Raw genomic sequence first — 17368 nt, 5'->3', positions numbered from 1 at the left:
ATTGCCAAGTGGTATTTTTCCTGCATTATACCATGAGCAGGAACAGAGTCAAGGGAGAAGGTACACTAAGGATGAGAGGAAGATCCTGAATTCATATTTAGTTGGAAATGACATCGGTATATCCAAATGGGAATGACCAGGAGGGAGAGGAGCGGTTCACCAGAGCTTATAGGAGAAAGGCCAGGGCTGTGACTCTTGATTTGGAAGCCCCGGGCATGGGAGTGCTATGTTTCACCTCTTGGAGCCAAAGCTCTAGAAAGGAATATCATCGAGGAAAGACAGTGGTGAGTGAAAAGCCAAAGTCCAAGGTGTAAGCCTCAGGGAATGGTCCCATTTGAAAGGAGAAAGGAGGACGGTGATGGTATGAAGGAGACAGAGAAGCAAGTCTCTAGGGTCTGAGCAAGGCAAAAGCATATGAGAGGTGGAAGAGAAAACGTGGAGAGCACATATTTACCAAAGGGAGGAGAAGACAATATGGGAAGGAAGGGGAGGGTCAAGGGTATCGAATATAATTCAGAGGCCAAGGAGAATAAAGTCATCTTCCTGGGTGACTGACTGGTCATTCCTGATCTTGCATTATCTGAAGTGGACCCATTCCACTGAAAGAGAGATGAAATGGTGGGGAAGCATAAGCAACACATAAAGAATTAGAAAAGACAGAAAAAGGAAGTGAAGAAAAGCAGATAGTTATGACACCTTATGGGGATTCTCTGAAAAATGCCCAGCAGTATACATTCTCCAGGACGAGCTGACCTCAGGGACCTGTAGATCAAATTGGCCTGGGTCTGAATCTGGGAAGAGAGCCCCCAGAGCTGTCCTCTGAACAAGTCTGGCTTGCTTCTTCAGAACTGCTCATTTGTCCTCTTGCCAAGCACTAAGTAGAGTTTAATTTGAACGAAACAGTGCTCAAACAGATGTGGATTCTTCTTAGGATGTACTTTATTTCTAAGCCACGCTTTAAAATCTGGTCACTGGTTTTAATGGTCTATTATTATGCTAGGTACTGATATGTTTTGGTCTATTTACTTCAATCTTCAGCCCAAAATAACCTGGATGAAAAACAAAGTTGCTATTGTGGATGACCCAAGGTACAGGATGTTCAGCAACCAAGGGGTCTGTACTCTGGAGATTCGCAAGCCCAGCCCCTATGACGGAGGCACTTACTGCTGCAAAGCAGTCAATGACCTTGGGGCTGTGGAGATCGAATGCAAACTGGAGGTGAAAGGTATGACATCGAAGATCTCATGTATAGACTAAAATGAAAGAAAATCATTTGATTGTTGCCCTTACTGCAAAATCCAAATTGTTTTCTAAAATGTCTGGGGGTGGTGGGGGAAGGGGAGAGAGAATTCTGGGAGAGAAGACATTATTCTATTCTGCATTTATTCTGATTTATTTAAGTAGACTTATTCTCATCTCTTGCAATTCTTGTTAACTAAAGGAATATTAATTTCAGTGGAATGCTAGTATGTGTATAACACAGTGGGAATGAATAAAGTCAGGGGATATGACTTTGGTGATATCCATTTATTAGGAAAAAAGCCTAGTGCAAAAGCTCATCTAATGAAACTGCAATTAAGGAATTTATACTATTTTTAATAAGTTTACTATTCTGTGAAACTTCTAATATATATATGGGTAAGTTTGCTAATTTAGTGTTTACTATTGCACATATAGAATATAACATATCCATATGATAATCAGTTGCTTTTAAAATCTCATTAGAGAATTTCCATTTAGATATGCATTTCATTTATACTAGTTTTTAGAAGTGTTGCAACTAATGTAAACCAAGAAAACATGTAAGGATTTACGTGGTAGAAAAGTCTCAGAATAATACCCTGTCATCTTAATCAGTTTTTATAGTAATTGAGTATAATTTTTATACTGAAGTTTTTTCTTGACAATCAAAACCTACTTTGGGATACTGTGAGAACTCTACAGATGTCAGAGTCACTGTTATGAGATAATGGGTGACATGATCCAAATGCCTTTTCTCTTTTTCTTCTTATATTATATTGCCTTTACCAAAATCTTTATTTTTTCTACCTCTTTGTATTGAAGAAATTATGATCCAAAAATCAGAAAGATAACTTTGTAAATATCTATTTAGAAAAAAACATAGTAAATACTTGATACTAATACAAAAAGAGGTTTTAGTCCTAAATCTAGTATAAAATACAGTAAAGATACTTCCTGAAAAAAAATTTTTATAACTTAAAAAGAAACCAGTATTCTTTCTGCTATGATTTCTGTCTATCCTCAAGTAATACAGAATAATAGATTCATAACTGAACAAGAGGAAATTTTTTTCTCAAATATAAAACAAAAATACTCTTAGAAAATGTCAAATGTGACTATTGACTGTTTACAAGTTTAAATATTATTTTAGCTGTTTACTAGCTCTAATGCAGGCTAAGTTAACAGTTGCAAATATATCTGATTTCTCAACTCCTAGCTTTATTATTATCAAAGTATTGTTGGTACTTATGTCTCAATATCCAGTAAAGAACAACAACAAAAACCCAGTACCACATCTGCATGCTTTGAAAATAAACAAATGTTGCTAATGATATAAAATGATTATTTCACAAATGGTTCAACATTTGGGGTCCTCCATAGAAGCAAATAATATTGTACATATGGATGATATATCCTTTACAGTAATTGTATAGTAAGTTGTATAGTGATTGCATTTAATAATACAAGTAATGTACACTAGTATGTAAGTTCATAATAAGGTACCAACTGTGCTGTATTGGTGAAAACTTTTGGTCCTAAGAGTAAAGCCAAGATTGTTGAACATCAGATTGCTATCTGATAATAGGTGACTTGAATCAAGTTAAGCTGTGAAAAAAAAAGGTAAGAATGTCAACTGAGAATAAATAAATACTGGTACAAATATTCTAATTCTACAGTGATATATCAAGGAGTAAATACCCCTGGACAACCAGTCTTCCTGGAGGGGCAGCAACAGGTTTTAAAAGTTCATATCCCACTGGATATCTCTACTTTCTGTTCCATTCCTCTTACATGAAATCGCACTTTGCATGTAAAGCTTGACTTTTTCATTTGCTTTTCATTGTATTTCTTAGCAGCTCATGGCATACAGTATTTATGCCATGAACAGGAAGGCCAAATTATTCAAGGATATTAATTAATGTAGGCATTATGTTTTGTCAGAAAACTAAGAACCATACCACACATCCCCATAAATAAAGCCAGAGAGCTACATTTGAAGATAACCTCATGGTAGACATCAGATGATTAAAACTTGGGACTCAGTGACAGTTCTTTAATATTTTCATTTTTTAAATGTAGAGAAATATGATTTTCCTTTAAGATCGTTTCCACCGTAGTTTCCTTAGATTCATGTTGAAATTCAGAAGACTGAACGTTTTTAAATTACTAAGTTATAGAAAAAGTGTTCTGGACATTTTTGATGGAGTGAGGACACAAATAAAAATATTTAGAAATCTTTGGATCCAATATTTAGAAACTTTCATATTTAAGATTTCCAATGAAAAACTTACTAGTAGAATATGTGTGAGCCATCTATCTGTTGGGCACTTTGGATATTTTCATAGGATCAAAATTATTTCAAATATTTATGAACTTGAAGGAAAATTCCAGGCCCCATTACTAAGTGTATTAAGCAATAAATGAGTCCCATCCCATATGTATAATGCACCCCCCTTTGGAAGAATGAAGTTCTTTGGGCCTGGGTAAGCAACCTGATGTAAACTCTAATGATGTAAATCTATGCCTGAGTTTACAATTCCCACAGATAATGTCAGCTTGCAAAAGATGACAGAATTAGGGCTCTTTCTTTAAGGTTTTTAGATTATGCATAGAGTCACTTTCTAGTCTAAGTTTGTTTAAGCCTTGTGTTTATTTAGATCAGTCATATATAATCAGTTCAGAATACAATATTATAGAATACACTAGTCTAATATTACATCTACTTGATAATTTTGCCTTTTAGAATTTCAACATATATATATGTACACTAATGCTTTGTCTATTGTCTCTGTTTTTCTTTTGTTGAAAAACACAATATATATATGTTGTAGGTTTTTTTTTTTTAAGCTAATGGTTTGGAAGCTCTTACCATAAATATTCACTGTACAATCAGATTGGCTTTGCCACCTGTTCAGGCAAAGTGGTTGTGCATATTAATAAATGTTTTACATATTAATGATCCTTTTGAAGTGACTGGATCCCTGCCCTTCATTCCATGCGCTTCTATTTTCTTCCATCTTTCACTTGACTAAGGATTAATGAAATCACCTCATCATAATCGTGACTATAATTTCATCCAACAAGTACTCAACTTTGGTTTTAGCACTTTATTAATGCTTACAACTTCTCTCTCTCTCTCTCTTTCCCTTAGTCGTAGCACAGTAAGGATTTTTGAATGTATATTATCGTCTAAGGTAAGCTTTCATATGGTTTTGGCATATGAAGCTTATGACTGTCATAAGCCATACAAAGCCTGTGGAGTATGGCATGATTTTCATTATGTAATCCAATGAAAATAGACTATTTAAAATCTCTAACTTTGTAGTTTTAATTTGTATTTAAGTATCTTGAAATTAACCGCTAGTACTTATTCATCACAACAATCTCCTGTTGACATGAAGCAAGTTGTTGAATGCAGTAGAGCATGAATTAAAGTATTTAATGTAGATGAAAATGATACCCAAGCATTCTGAACGCTTTGCATCAAGGAATGGACATGTACATAAGTGGCATCATTTCTACCAATATGTGACTTGATATTTTTTTTTAAAAAAGGAGAATGACTTTCCCAAATTTGCATTAAATAAGTTTTAAGAATGTTCAAATGGCATGCTGTTTTTGCCTGGACGTGACTTTATTAGCAAGTAGTGAAACACTTCCTTAAAGGACCATGATTTTTTATGGTTTCATGGGTTCTCTTGTGAGGAGTATTTTTATTTTTTTAAATATAATTCAGAAATCTGGAAGGTAAGTTTGAAATATTAGTAGGTGTTTCACCTTCAGAAAGTATTGGATGGGTTTTACTCTTTTTTAACAAAATCTTTCCAATTTTTGCAGTTTTGACAGGGTATAAATAGCCAAAGTTAAAGGAGTGGTCCCTTTTTTCTTCTCTAATGTGCTTGAATAGGAATTCTTTGTGCTTAATTAAAAAGAATATTAACAAGGGGCACTGGGTGGCTCAGTCAGTTAAGCGTCTGACTCTTGATTTCCATTCAGGTCATGATCTCAGGGTTGTGAGATTGAGCCCCATGTCCAACTCCGCACTCAGCACAGTCTGCTTGAGATTCTCTCTTTCTCCCTCTGCCCCTCCCCCTGCTCATGCTCTAAAATAAATAATAAAATCTTTAAAAAAAAAAAGAACATTAACAAACAGGAAACAGCTCTTCCCACTGATTCATAACATGACTTGCATTTATCTGCCATTCAGTCAGAAGGCTTAAATCATCTGTAGAAGAATCCCCAAATCTCTCCAAGAGCAATAGATGCTTTCCAACCTGTCAGGAATTTCAACTAAGATTGAATAATAACAGGGAAAAAAAAAACTGCTATGGTTCTGCCGAGAACTCGAGAACTCGTTTTTCCTTCTAGAAGATTTCCAAGGAGGGACTGAATGAATCTTTGTAACTAACTGGAACATAATTAGTCACATTTCTAGGCAGCTAGTCAGGAAGTAGTATTTGAGTAATCTTTCACATGGACGGTTTTGACTTTGCCTTTTCCTCTTTGTCCTCTCTAGGTGGGCTTTCCTTCTGCAGGCTCCTCTTGCAAGGTGTGCCTCCTAACATAATTGATTCATATTTGCGAGACTTGCAATCAAGCAATCCCGAGGAATACTAAGGGCCTGGGCCCTGCCTCCCTACACTCCACTGCTTTGAAATCTGGTTGCAATGAGAAAGCATTTTCTGTTTTTCCACCAGGCACTCAAGTGTGGTCGTTTTCTTTCCTCCTGATGTTGAAGAAAAAAAAATGTTTGCACGGATTGCTTAATTAAAAATTGCATACAAAATTTCATTTGAAGTCAGTTTTTTTGGTCATAATTGTCTGTGCTTGGTCACTGCACTTTACAAAAAAAAAGCAAGCTATAGAATTAGCAAAAGCAGTTGTTTTAGTTTAAAATAGTAGGCTGTAAATGCTTTCTTTTTTCCAGAATAAAAACACATCGTACAATATAGCACCGTCAGATCCTGAAAACCCATCTTTCTCTTGAAAACCCACTCTTTTCTTGATCTTAAGGATTTTTCTAAGCAAAGCAGGGCTGTTTATTTCTGCTTAACCCCAGTGGATCTGTACTCTTTTTCCCATTTAAATTCACTGTAAGACCTCATAAAATCTCTCAGATGAGTTTTCTCAATGGAAGGGAAAATGTATTCAATAAATGGTACAGTAAATTTGAAGTGCTTATGATGAGGTGACACAGTGCTCATTTATGCGTCTGGGGTTGTGTGCTCAGACAGAACTGAGGACAAAAGGCTGGGAGCTGGGATGCTACCCAACTTGGGCCTGACCTTCATTGGTCTCTGGTGCAGTCTCCTGGCCGAATGCACCAGGGCTCCTGCCAAAACAGCTAGTCATGGTGACAGAGAGATATTGAAGACTACAGAGAAATTACACATTTAGAGTTTGCTGATGGCATCCTTTCCAATCGATGGAGACCATCAAAATCTGGAAGCTGAGAAACATTTGTAGGAGCTCCCCATCTTCTTGGTGCTTTCCTCTCACTCTGACGTTCTAGAGAAAGTTTCAGTTCAGGGAGTGGAGTGAAGTGTGAGTAGGTCACCTCACCACTATTGTTTACTCCTTCACCTTCCTCCATTTCTCCCTTTCGGTCTTTTGTCCTAGGAGCTAAATACATTGTGACCTGCAGATGGGCCCATAGCATCCTGGGACAGCATTTTAAAAAATCTGCTCTGCTTCCTTTCCAGATTAGGGCTGGGAAGTTGTGGTGGTCATGCTCCTGGGTTGATGTGGGTTTCATCAAGGGAAGGAGCGGATGATCTAGGTAGTTGTAGTACCTTTGGGAACAGCAAGGGAAAACTCGTGTTCTCGTCCAAACTCTGGCTTCTTCTGTTCTGATGGATTGGTGATCTTGCCTTACTGGTGGTTAAGAGTATTGGCTACCATCCCATATCCTCAATAATTGTGAAATAGCAATGTGTGCAACCCCTATGTAAATACCCATTTTAATCAGAAAATATATTTACACATTATTTTATGTAAGAGAAGTCTGGTGCATCTATAAAGTCAAGAAGATCATATCTCTGTGTGCAAACCCAATAAATGACTATTTGGCAAAACCAATCAGTGTGGCCCCCGCAGTTTGGCTACTGGGGTCAGAACCCCAGGACCCCAGCAACTGAACTGGTTGCTTAATTCAAACCCTCATTGACTGATTTTGCCAAGTCAGGGTCAAGTTTGTTAGGCTTTTTATAAACATTGCCTAAAAGTGACTGTAAAGTATCCTTACAAAATATTGGTTCTCCAGGCATGACTTATGCTCTCAAAAATATTTTGTACTAGATAATGTTATTTTTCTACATATGATCTCTTCTCTTATTAAGGGTGCTCTTGCACCACAAAGTTCCAAAAAGGAAGAAAAAGTCTATTTTGAAACTACAAAGAGCAAAAAGTGCCTGAAGCTATCATTGCTATTAGCTTTCCTACAACTTTGTCCTAATTTTGTTTGAATTTCACTTTATTTGAGAAAAATTATATATCACAGGAATTTACCAAGAATTCTTTTTGGAAACTAAACATTTATAAAATGTTTTAAAGGATCACACTTACTTACTTTAAAAGCTTAATGAATACTTCATCTAAATTAATACAGAAATAGAAAAAAAACCCACTAATTCCAAGAAATATTGGAATAAAATAATATTTCCTTAGCCACTCATTTTTAATAATTCTGAAATATTCTATTCAGCTCAACAGGTGAGTTATTGAATATCTGATGTGTGCACATCCAGAACCCAATGATGAATAAGCATCTTCATGCTTTCAAGGAGTTTATAAGGTAGAAGACTAGTAAGCAAAGGGAAACACATAAACAGGGCAGAGAGAGCACTATAAGGATTCAGAAGTTGGATAACGTGGCTTGTGATTTGTTATTATCCATGTATGTATCACACTAGGATGAAGTACAAGACATGCCGTGTGATTTTATTTTTCTAAGTCAAATTAAAATATGAGCTCTCCACTAGGCAGGGAGGTTGAGAAATTCTCTCTGTCCTGTTTGGAGGTCCTACCTCAGATTCTGGGTCAGCTGGAATACTTTTTGTGCCTAGAAAATGGAGAGAAGGAAGGTCCCTCCATTTCAATCCACACTGATGACTACCGAGATGTCTGTGTCCAGCCCACTACGGTCCACTCAAAGACAAGTGACTCCGAAACTTCCCGGACAAGTGTGGACCTGGGGTCTTTCAACCTCCAAAGCCATAGCTTGGCTCTTTACCTGCTACTTTTAAAGGTGTTCCTTGTGGGAACACTGGAGAGTTCTACCACTTAGTACTAGCCTTAGAGCTGGGCAAGAGGGACCCCTCTACTTTCAAGAGCCTCACTCTGGCCCTCCTCCACCTGTATCTCCCTCCACACGGCAGGAAGGCCATGAAGCCAAGGGGATATGCCTACTTCGAACCCTTCCCACACCTCCTTCTTATAGACTGAACCCAACCTCACTTTTAGGGACTTTACAGGCCTTTTCCCTGAGTTCAAACCCCCAAGAAAGAAACACATCACCAGTTTATGCACCCTGAGGCCCAAGGGTTGGCCTAGAGATGCCTGTTTGTCAGGAGGTTGGAGTGTGGGGAATGTGACCAGAGCTTGTGCTTGAGGCTGGGACATCTGCGCATGTGTGCCTGAGTACCCTCGTGGTGTGGTGCAAGAAGGAGCTAGGATATAAAAAGCAGGGAAACTGGAGACTGGCCGTGGGTCACAATATTTTGGCAAGTATCTCTGAAGAATCTGATAATTCTACAATTCAAACCTGGCCTTCCAAGTCATTATGGATTCAGCTCATGAAGACTAGAGGATATTACTATTTTATTAACTATGTGTTAGCTTGATTTATAATAACTATTTATGTATATGAGTTTTTAAATTTAGGGGTCAGCCAGCCCTCCACCTGTTTCCTTCACTGTATCCCCATCCAACATCTCTCCCACCCCACCCCCAAACTCTTCCCCTTTTCACCAGACTCCATGTCTGACCTTCCTTCTCCTTCCTCACTTAAGTTCCCTAGAAGGGAGTCTAGAAATACAAGTTTGGCCTCTTTTTCCTGGGAGTAGGAATAGAATCAGGAATAACAATACCAGACAGTCTTCTTACCAATTGTCCTCTAATATTAATTGATTCTAGATTGAACTCTACATTTGTTTTATTTCCTATTTTAGCTAGGCCACTAATTACCATCCTTGTACCAAAGATTCAAGTGGTTGCTACATGCAGATATTTATAAAATCCTTTGGAATTAAACTTTGATAACTTAGAATGGATGAGAGAAACAAACCACCTAATGGAACAACCAGTTCTCCTGATTATAAGGTCTGTCATCACCCTCTTAACACCACCTGATGATCTCTCTGTCCCTAAATGCACTGGCCTGAGCAATCTATGGCCTAGCTGAATATTTTTTCTTCTATCTGGAGTAGATTACTAGGAACAAAATACCAGAGAGGCAGCAAGACAGTTAAACACTCCCAGAGGGGTCATTCAGTATGACTTGGGGCACAGGCTGACTCAAGTCATGAAAGGAAAAAAATGTTGCACTCAAGTGCACAATCCCGCATAACTTCTTTCATTCCCAAGCAATAACTTTAGAAAGCATCTTTCTGTTCTTTGTAGATAGGCACTTACTGTTATCCATGGGCAAGAGTATCCCACCTTTATTACTGTACTCTCACCTTCGTCCTAGACGTGGAGCCCAAGAAAACATTTTAAAGACATTATATACCAATTTTAAAATCTTGACTCAAAGTTTTTTAGTTAAATAAATAAATAAATAAATAAATAAATAAAAACTAGGGGTTACCAGCAACACCATGGCAAGTAAGGAACCATTATTCAGACTTTGTAAGGCATACCTCTTGAATGATTGGGACAAGGGGTAATTGGAAAGGAACCATGTTGCAAAATAAACCAAAGCTGATTGGGAGTCATACAGTTATCTGGAAAATTCCAGGCACTAGAGAGCCAAGTAATGTATCCCCTGTAGGCTATGGGATAAAGTGCCTCCCTGCATGGGGAGGCACCACTGAGCTGGAGGGAGGTGGGGTGGTAGTGCAGGTTGCCAAGAAGAGGCAGAGTATCTCTGCACAGGGTTATTTTTATGCACTTCTTAATAGTTCATACTTAGGGTTCAATAAACCTTAGCTAGCAATAGTAGGAGCTCATTGTTGAGATAAATTTTTCCATGATTGTCAAGTCCTCACAATGGCAAGCATGGACTCTGACCCAAAGTCTGCCATTAGTAACTCCACTCTCTGAGGAAGTTAAGCAAGAGTGATGGACAGACCAGCAGGAGATGGCAAGAAGGGGCTCAGTGAAGGCCAAGACCAAGAACCAACATCAAACAAGAGGGAGAAAAGGAGGACAGACTAGCACATATTATTTGTACAGAGGGAAGGGAAGTCAAGAGCAGTGAGATAGAAATGAATCCAGAAATAACCTCAGGAGGTAAGAACTAAAGAAAGAGGAAATGGCATTGAGAAAATCAACAATAAAAAAAAAAAAAGAGCACACCACCTATGTGCTTTACAGGCATTATCTCAGTCGTGATTTCTTAACTTGTCCACCACTGCCCTATTCCTCTTTGCAGAAGAAAGGAAAACCTTGGACAGAACCTGAGAGCATAGCCTGAAGCTATGACCACAACTCCTGGTATGCTTACCCATTGAAGTTCATCCAAATGTTGTATTCTTCTCCATGATATAGGAGTTTATTTTAATAGAAAACATTTTTTTTTTTCTTCCCGGATTTTCTAATGGATGTTGTTCCAGACATACTGTCAGGGAGCTAAAGGTGTCCTTTAGCTTAATAATAATCTTAGATAAGCCTCATCAACAACCAACACCCAACACCTTCACCAGGGACCAACAAGTAGATTTCAATTCCAATGGAGAGAGTATTATGTAATGAGATTTAAATAAATAGATATATATAATATAAAATCAGAAATATAAAATAAAATACAAAATCTTAAGTATCTATCTATCAAACTCCTCTTTGCCCTGGAAAGAGCAGCTTTTTTAAAAAAGATTTTATTTATTTATTTGACAGAGGGGTGGGGGGAGAGAGAGCAAGCACAAGCAGGGAGAGCGGCAGGCAGGGGAGAAGCAGTCTCTCCACTGAGCAAGGAGCCTGATGTGGGGTTTGATCTCAGGACCCTGGGATCATGACCTGAGCAGAAGGCAGACACTTAACTGACTGAGCCACCCAGGAAAGAATAGCTTTAAGCAAAGTCAAGTGAACCAAACTAGTCTTTCTCAACCCTCAACTGCCCTGAGTGCTTTCTCTCTGTTCTGTTCCAGCCCCATTCCACTCGGGGCTCAAGGGTCTTCTTCAGAGCAGTGCCTCCACCCAAGCTTTCTAAGACTGAATGTTTCAGTCCCTCCTCATCCAAAATGTGGGGTCTTATGACCAGCAGCATTGGCATCACCTGGCAGTTTGTTAGGAGAGAAAACTCTCAGCACCACTCACTCTCCACATGCAGAACCTGCATTGTAACAGGATCTCCAGGTGAGTCCTGTACGTGTCCATGCTGGTGCAGTTCCAACCCTCTTTCTAGTTCCTTGCATCGATCTTTACTTGGGGCCATTCTCTCTCACCTGCCCAAAGGAAAGATATTCTGATAAAAGTGTCCCTCCTAAGATATTCCTGATAATGACCTAACTTAACACTGAAATGTGATCCAACCCCAGCATATAAAATCAATACACAGAAATCAGTTGCATTTCTATACACTAACATGACAGAAGAAAGAGAAATTAAGGAGTTGATCGCATTTACAATCACACCCCAAACCATAAGATACCTAAGAATAAACCTAACCAAAGAGGCAAAGGATCTATACTCAGAAAATTATAGAACACTCATGAAAGAAACTGAGGAAGAATGGTCCATACTCATGGATTGAAAGAACAAATATTGTTAAAATGTCTATGCTACCTAGAGCAATCTACACATTCAATGCAATCCTTATCAAAATACCATCAACTTTTTTCACAGAGCTGGAACAAATATTCCTAAAATTTGTATGGAACCATAAAAGACCCTGAATAGCCAAAGGAATGTTGAAAAAGAAAACCAAAACTGGTAGCATCACAATTACAGACTTCAAGCTCTACCACAAAGCTGTCATCATCAAGACAGTATGGTACTGGCACAAAAACAGACACATAGATCAATGGAACAGAATAGAGAGCCCAGAAATGGACCCTCACCTCTATGGTCAACTAAGCTTCAACAAAGCAGGAAAGAATATCCAGTGGAAAAAAGACAGTCTCTTCAATGAATGGTGTTGGGAAAATTGGACAGCCACGTGCAGAAGAATGAAACTAGACCATTTCCTTATACCACACACAAAAATAGACTCAAAATGGATGAAAGACCTAAATCTGAGACTGAATTCCTTCAAAATCCCAGAGGAGAACACAGGCAGCAACTTCTGTGACCTTGGCTGCAGCAACTTCTGGCTAGACACGTCTCCAGAAGCAAGGGAAGCAAAGGCAAAAGTGAACTGTTGGGACTTAATCAAGATAATAAGCTTTTACACAGCAAAGGAAACAGTCAACAAAGCCAAAGGACAACTGACAGAATGGGAGAAGATATTTGCAAATGACATATCAGATAAAGAGCTAGCATCCAAGATCTATAAAGAACTTATCAAACTGAACAACCAAAGAACAAATAATCCAATTAAGAAGTGGGCAGAAGATATGAACAGACATTTCTCCAAAGAAGATATACAAATGGCTAACAGACACATGAAAAAATATTCAACATCACTAGCCAGCAGGGAAATACAAATCAAAACCACCATGAGATACAACCTCACACCAGTCAGAATGGCTAAAATTAACAACACAGGAAACAACAAAAGTTGGTGAGGATGTGGAGAAAGGGGAACACTCTTACACTGTTGGTGGGAATGCAAGCTGGTGCAGCCACTCTGGAAAACAGTATGGAGGTTCCTCAAAAAGTTGAAAATAGAGCTACTGCATGACCCAGCAATTGCACTACTGGGTATTTACCCCAAAGATACAAATGTAGTGATCTGAAGGGGTAACTGCACCCTAATGTTTATAGCAGCAATGTCCACAATAGCCAAACTATGGAAAGAACCCAGATGTCTATCATTAGATGAATGTATAAGAAGATGTGGCACACACACACACACACACACACACACACACACACACACACACAGGAATATTATGCAGCCATCAAAAAAATGAAACCTTGCCATTTGCAATGATATGGATGGAACTAGAGGGTATTATGCTAAGTGAAATAGGTCAATCAGAGAAAGGCAATTATATATGATCTCACACATATGTGGAAATTAAGAAACAAAACAGGATCATAGGAAAAGGGAGGGAAAAATAAAACAAGATGAAATCGAAGAAGGAGACAAACCATAAGAGGCTCTTAATCATAGGAAACAAACTGAGGGTTGCTGGAGGGGCGAGAGGTGGGGGGATGAATAACTGGGTGATAGACATGAAGGAGGGCACATGATGTAATGAGCACTGGGTGTTATATAAGACAGATGAATCACTAATCTCTACCTCTGAAACTAACACAGTATATGTTAATTAATTGAATTTAAATTTTAAAAATGGGGGAAAATGTTATAAAAATTAAATAGTAACAATTGTTTATTGAGTGCCTACCATGCCAAGTACTGTGCTAATTGCTTTCCAAACATTATGTAATTTAATCCTCACATAATATTATGAGGAAGGTATTGTTTATAAGAAAATGAAATCATAAATACAATTACATATAAATAAAATCTGACCTCTTTACCAAAAAAATAAAAAAGAAAATTAAAGAAAGAAATGTGACCTAACCTGTCACTCCTAAATGCCCTAATCTGAACAAAAGAATAACTCTTGGGATTTCAGGCCCTCTGGACTGCTGAAGAAGGAATTTTTGAGAAAAGACGTTCCCCTCTCATGCTCCTCAAATCATACTGTGGAAAAATTTTAAAGCAGCACTATGTGAACTCAGAAAAGGATAATAAAAAAAAGTTAAAGGATATTAAAAAAGAGTGCTAAGAACTGTCTCTGAGGGAAATCAGTTTCCTTAATCCTAAATTGCTTTCGCAATTTCAGATAAAAAGTACAATTACAACATCTCAGGGACAGTATTGTGAAATTTTGTTTTCTGATCTCGTCCAGGAAATCAAGCATTTGTAAAAGAGGAGAGCAAAGGTTTTTGGCAATCTATTAGTAAACACTGCATGTCTATGCATATATTTTGTAAGGTATCATAGTTCTATAAAATTTGTGGACTTTACGTCTCAAAGTACAGGAAGGAAGTAAATGAAAAAAGGAATTAGATCAAAGGAAGTAAATGAAACAAGGTGAGTCTTCACACTGCAGAACCATTCTAATCTTTAGAAATACTCCAGCCTATGAGTCTAAACCTCTAAACACACAGAGAGCTTGATTCCCTAAAGGATAACATTCTGCTACACCAAAAATCCAGCCAGTGGATTTCTTGATGGCAACCCATGCCTTTTCCCAAAACCAATAAAAGTCAGTGTCTTTTTGGAGTGGTTATATCACAACAGATGCACCTAATTTGGCTGTGTGAGACTACTGTGTCACATTTCGTGGGAAGTTCGCTGAGATGTTGAGGATGCTGAGGAAGGAGTTTTGAAATGTGAGTGAAAGTTACATACACCAAGAGAACCAGTGGTAAAACCAAGATATCCTTTGTCTTTGGGGAAAGAAATTCAATTCAGCTAAACAAGCAAATTAAGTTTATGGACCTATTGTACTATGAATATGTTAAGATGTTACCATTGGGGGTGGTTGGGTGAAGAGTACAAGAGATCTCTCTGTATTATTTTTGCAACTTTCTGAGTCTATAATTATTTCAAAATTAAAATTTTTTAAAAGTATGGATGTCTACTGAATGTCAGGCATTGAGGAACACTCAGTGCAGGCTGTGGTCTTGGTACTCTAAGCAGGGTGAGAGGCAGATTGGTACATAAATAAGTGACCAAAGACAGATTGGAATACAAGTACAAAGTCTCTGGTTTTGTGGAAGCAGGAGAGGTCAAACTGGAAGAATGTGAGAGGTCATCTCAGAGAAGGTGGAATTTAAGCTGAGCCTGGATGGATGGGCAATGCTTTAAGGGTAATGATGGATTGAGGCTACTCTCCAAGCCCAGGGAGCAAATCAGGGCATGAGGAAGCCCTGGGTGTGTTTGGGAACAGTTAATGGAAGCTGAAGCATGGGATGTAGAAAGGGCAGTGAGGGAAGAGGAGACATTTGGGAGATAAAACTGGAAAAATTAGATTCAGCCTTCAAACGCCAAGCTAGGGAGGTTGGACTTTACCAAAGGCATCTGAACAGGGGAATTCATCATCAGTTTTAGTATTTAGGTAAAACAATTTTTTACATAATATTTAGAATGGACTGGAATGGCACAAAATCTACATGATCTACAGAAACTGGACTGTTTGATGTTGACAAAAATACCCATCTAAGTCCAATATTTATTTGTTTGTTTCTTTGTTTATTTATTGGTTTCAAAAGTAGAATTTAGTGATTCATCACTTATAGATAACACCCAGTGCTCAACACAAGTGCCTTCCTTAATGCCCATCACCCATTTAGCCCATCCCCCACCCACTTCCCCTCCAGTGACCCTCAGTTTGTTCTCTACAGTTAATAGTCTCTTATGGTTTGCTTCCCTCTCTTTTTTTGTTTTCCCTTCCCCTATGTTCATTCATCTGTTTTTTTTTTCTTAGATTCCACATATGCATGAAATCATATGGTATTTGTCTTTCTCTGACTGTAAGTCCAATATTTAATATATATATAATTTATTAGGTGGCATTTAGCAGTGGTTAGGAGTATAGGGTCTGGACTGACTATGTGGTCTTGAGTCCCTGCTTCACCACTTTTCTAATTGTGCAATCGTAGCAAGTTGAACCTCACTGGGCTCCAGTGAAAAAATCTGCAAAATGGAGACAATAATTGTACCTACTTCACAGGATTTTAATGAATATTAAATGAAATAATTCCTGGTGCTTAGAAGAGTGCCTCGTTGGAGCTCATAAATGTAAGCTACCATGTTAGTTCAAGAAAAGGAAAATCTGTGTACATCAATCACCATGATAATCAAAGGGAGCCATGACGCAAAAAATAAGATAATAGGAAATTCTCTAATCTACTTTTCTTTGACATTAGGCAGGTTGGCCTTACTAGGTCTTGAATTCATTTGAATTTCCAGAAACTTGCCAAAAAACAAAACAAAACAAAAAAACCAGGGGGACAGCAGCTTAGGAGTATTAGTGTTAAAAAAAAAAGTGCTTTTAATTTTTTTATTACTTTTACTATTTTATTTTTTTTTTAATTTTATTTATTTGACAGAGACACAGTGAGAGAGGGAGAAGCAGGCTTCCCTATGAGCAGGGAGCCCGATGCAGGGATGCGGAGCTCGATCCCAGGACCCTGGGATCCTGACCAGAGCCGAAGACAGACGCTTAACGACTGAGCCACCCAGGCGCCTGGGTGGTTCAGTCGGTTAAATCTGCCTTCGGCTCAGGTCAGGATCCCAGGGTCCTGGGAGTGGACCCCCCAACAGGCTCCCTGCTCAGCAGAGAGCCTGCTTCTCCCTCTTCCTCTGCTGCTCCCCATACTTGTGTGCTCTCTCTCTCTCTTTCTGTCAAATAAATAAATAAAATCTTAAAAAATAAAATATTCCATATTTGCCAAAGAAAATTATTATACATATATAGCATAATAATAATAAAATGAAAACCGTGTTCTTACTACCTAAGTTTAAAAATTGTGGGGGAGATAGGAAGAGGGGCCTCCATTATCCATTTTCCCACTTTTCAGTAATAGAAATTATTTAGCTGGGCAAATGGTAGGCCAGCTAAAAACTACATTTCCAAGCTTTCTTGCAGCTACGTAGTCATGTGACCAGGTTCTGGCCAGTAGAATGAGAGCAGAAGAGACGTGTACACTTTAGGCCACGCCCCAGCAAGGAAATGAAGCGTCGCCTTCTCCTTTTAACCATTCCAATTGATTGGAACTTGTGGTTAGCCATTTTTTACCACAAGGGCAAAGGGCAACATCCTAAGGGTGGCAGGCTAATAAAATGGAA

The 17368-nt window shown here is 38.3% G+C and overlaps 1 protein-coding gene across 1 annotated transcript in view; it reads left to right on the top strand.

Moving 5' to 3' along the window:
* Positions 1 to 6033, top strand: part of MYBPC1 (myosin binding protein C1) — a 57381-nt gene extending 51348 nt beyond the window's left edge. The window contains exons 28-29 of the mRNA XM_027594316.2: positions 1039 to 1225; positions 5759 to 6033. Of these exons, the coding sequence (XP_027450117.1) occupies positions 1039 to 1225; positions 5759 to 5859 (288 nt within the window). The 3' untranslated portion in view covers positions 5860 to 6033. The remainder of the gene's footprint in view (positions 1 to 1038; positions 1226 to 5758) is intronic.
* The last annotated feature ends 11335 nt before the right edge of the window (positions 6034 to 17368 follow it).

The sequence above is a fragment of the Zalophus californianus genome, chromosome 9 (genome assembly GCF_009762305.2).
Source record: "Zalophus californianus isolate mZalCal1 chromosome 9, mZalCal1.pri.v2, whole genome shotgun sequence".
Classification (NCBI taxonomy): domain Eukaryota; kingdom Metazoa; phylum Chordata; class Mammalia; order Carnivora; family Otariidae; genus Zalophus; species Zalophus californianus.
This window is presented reverse-complemented; position numbering and strand designations above follow the sequence as displayed.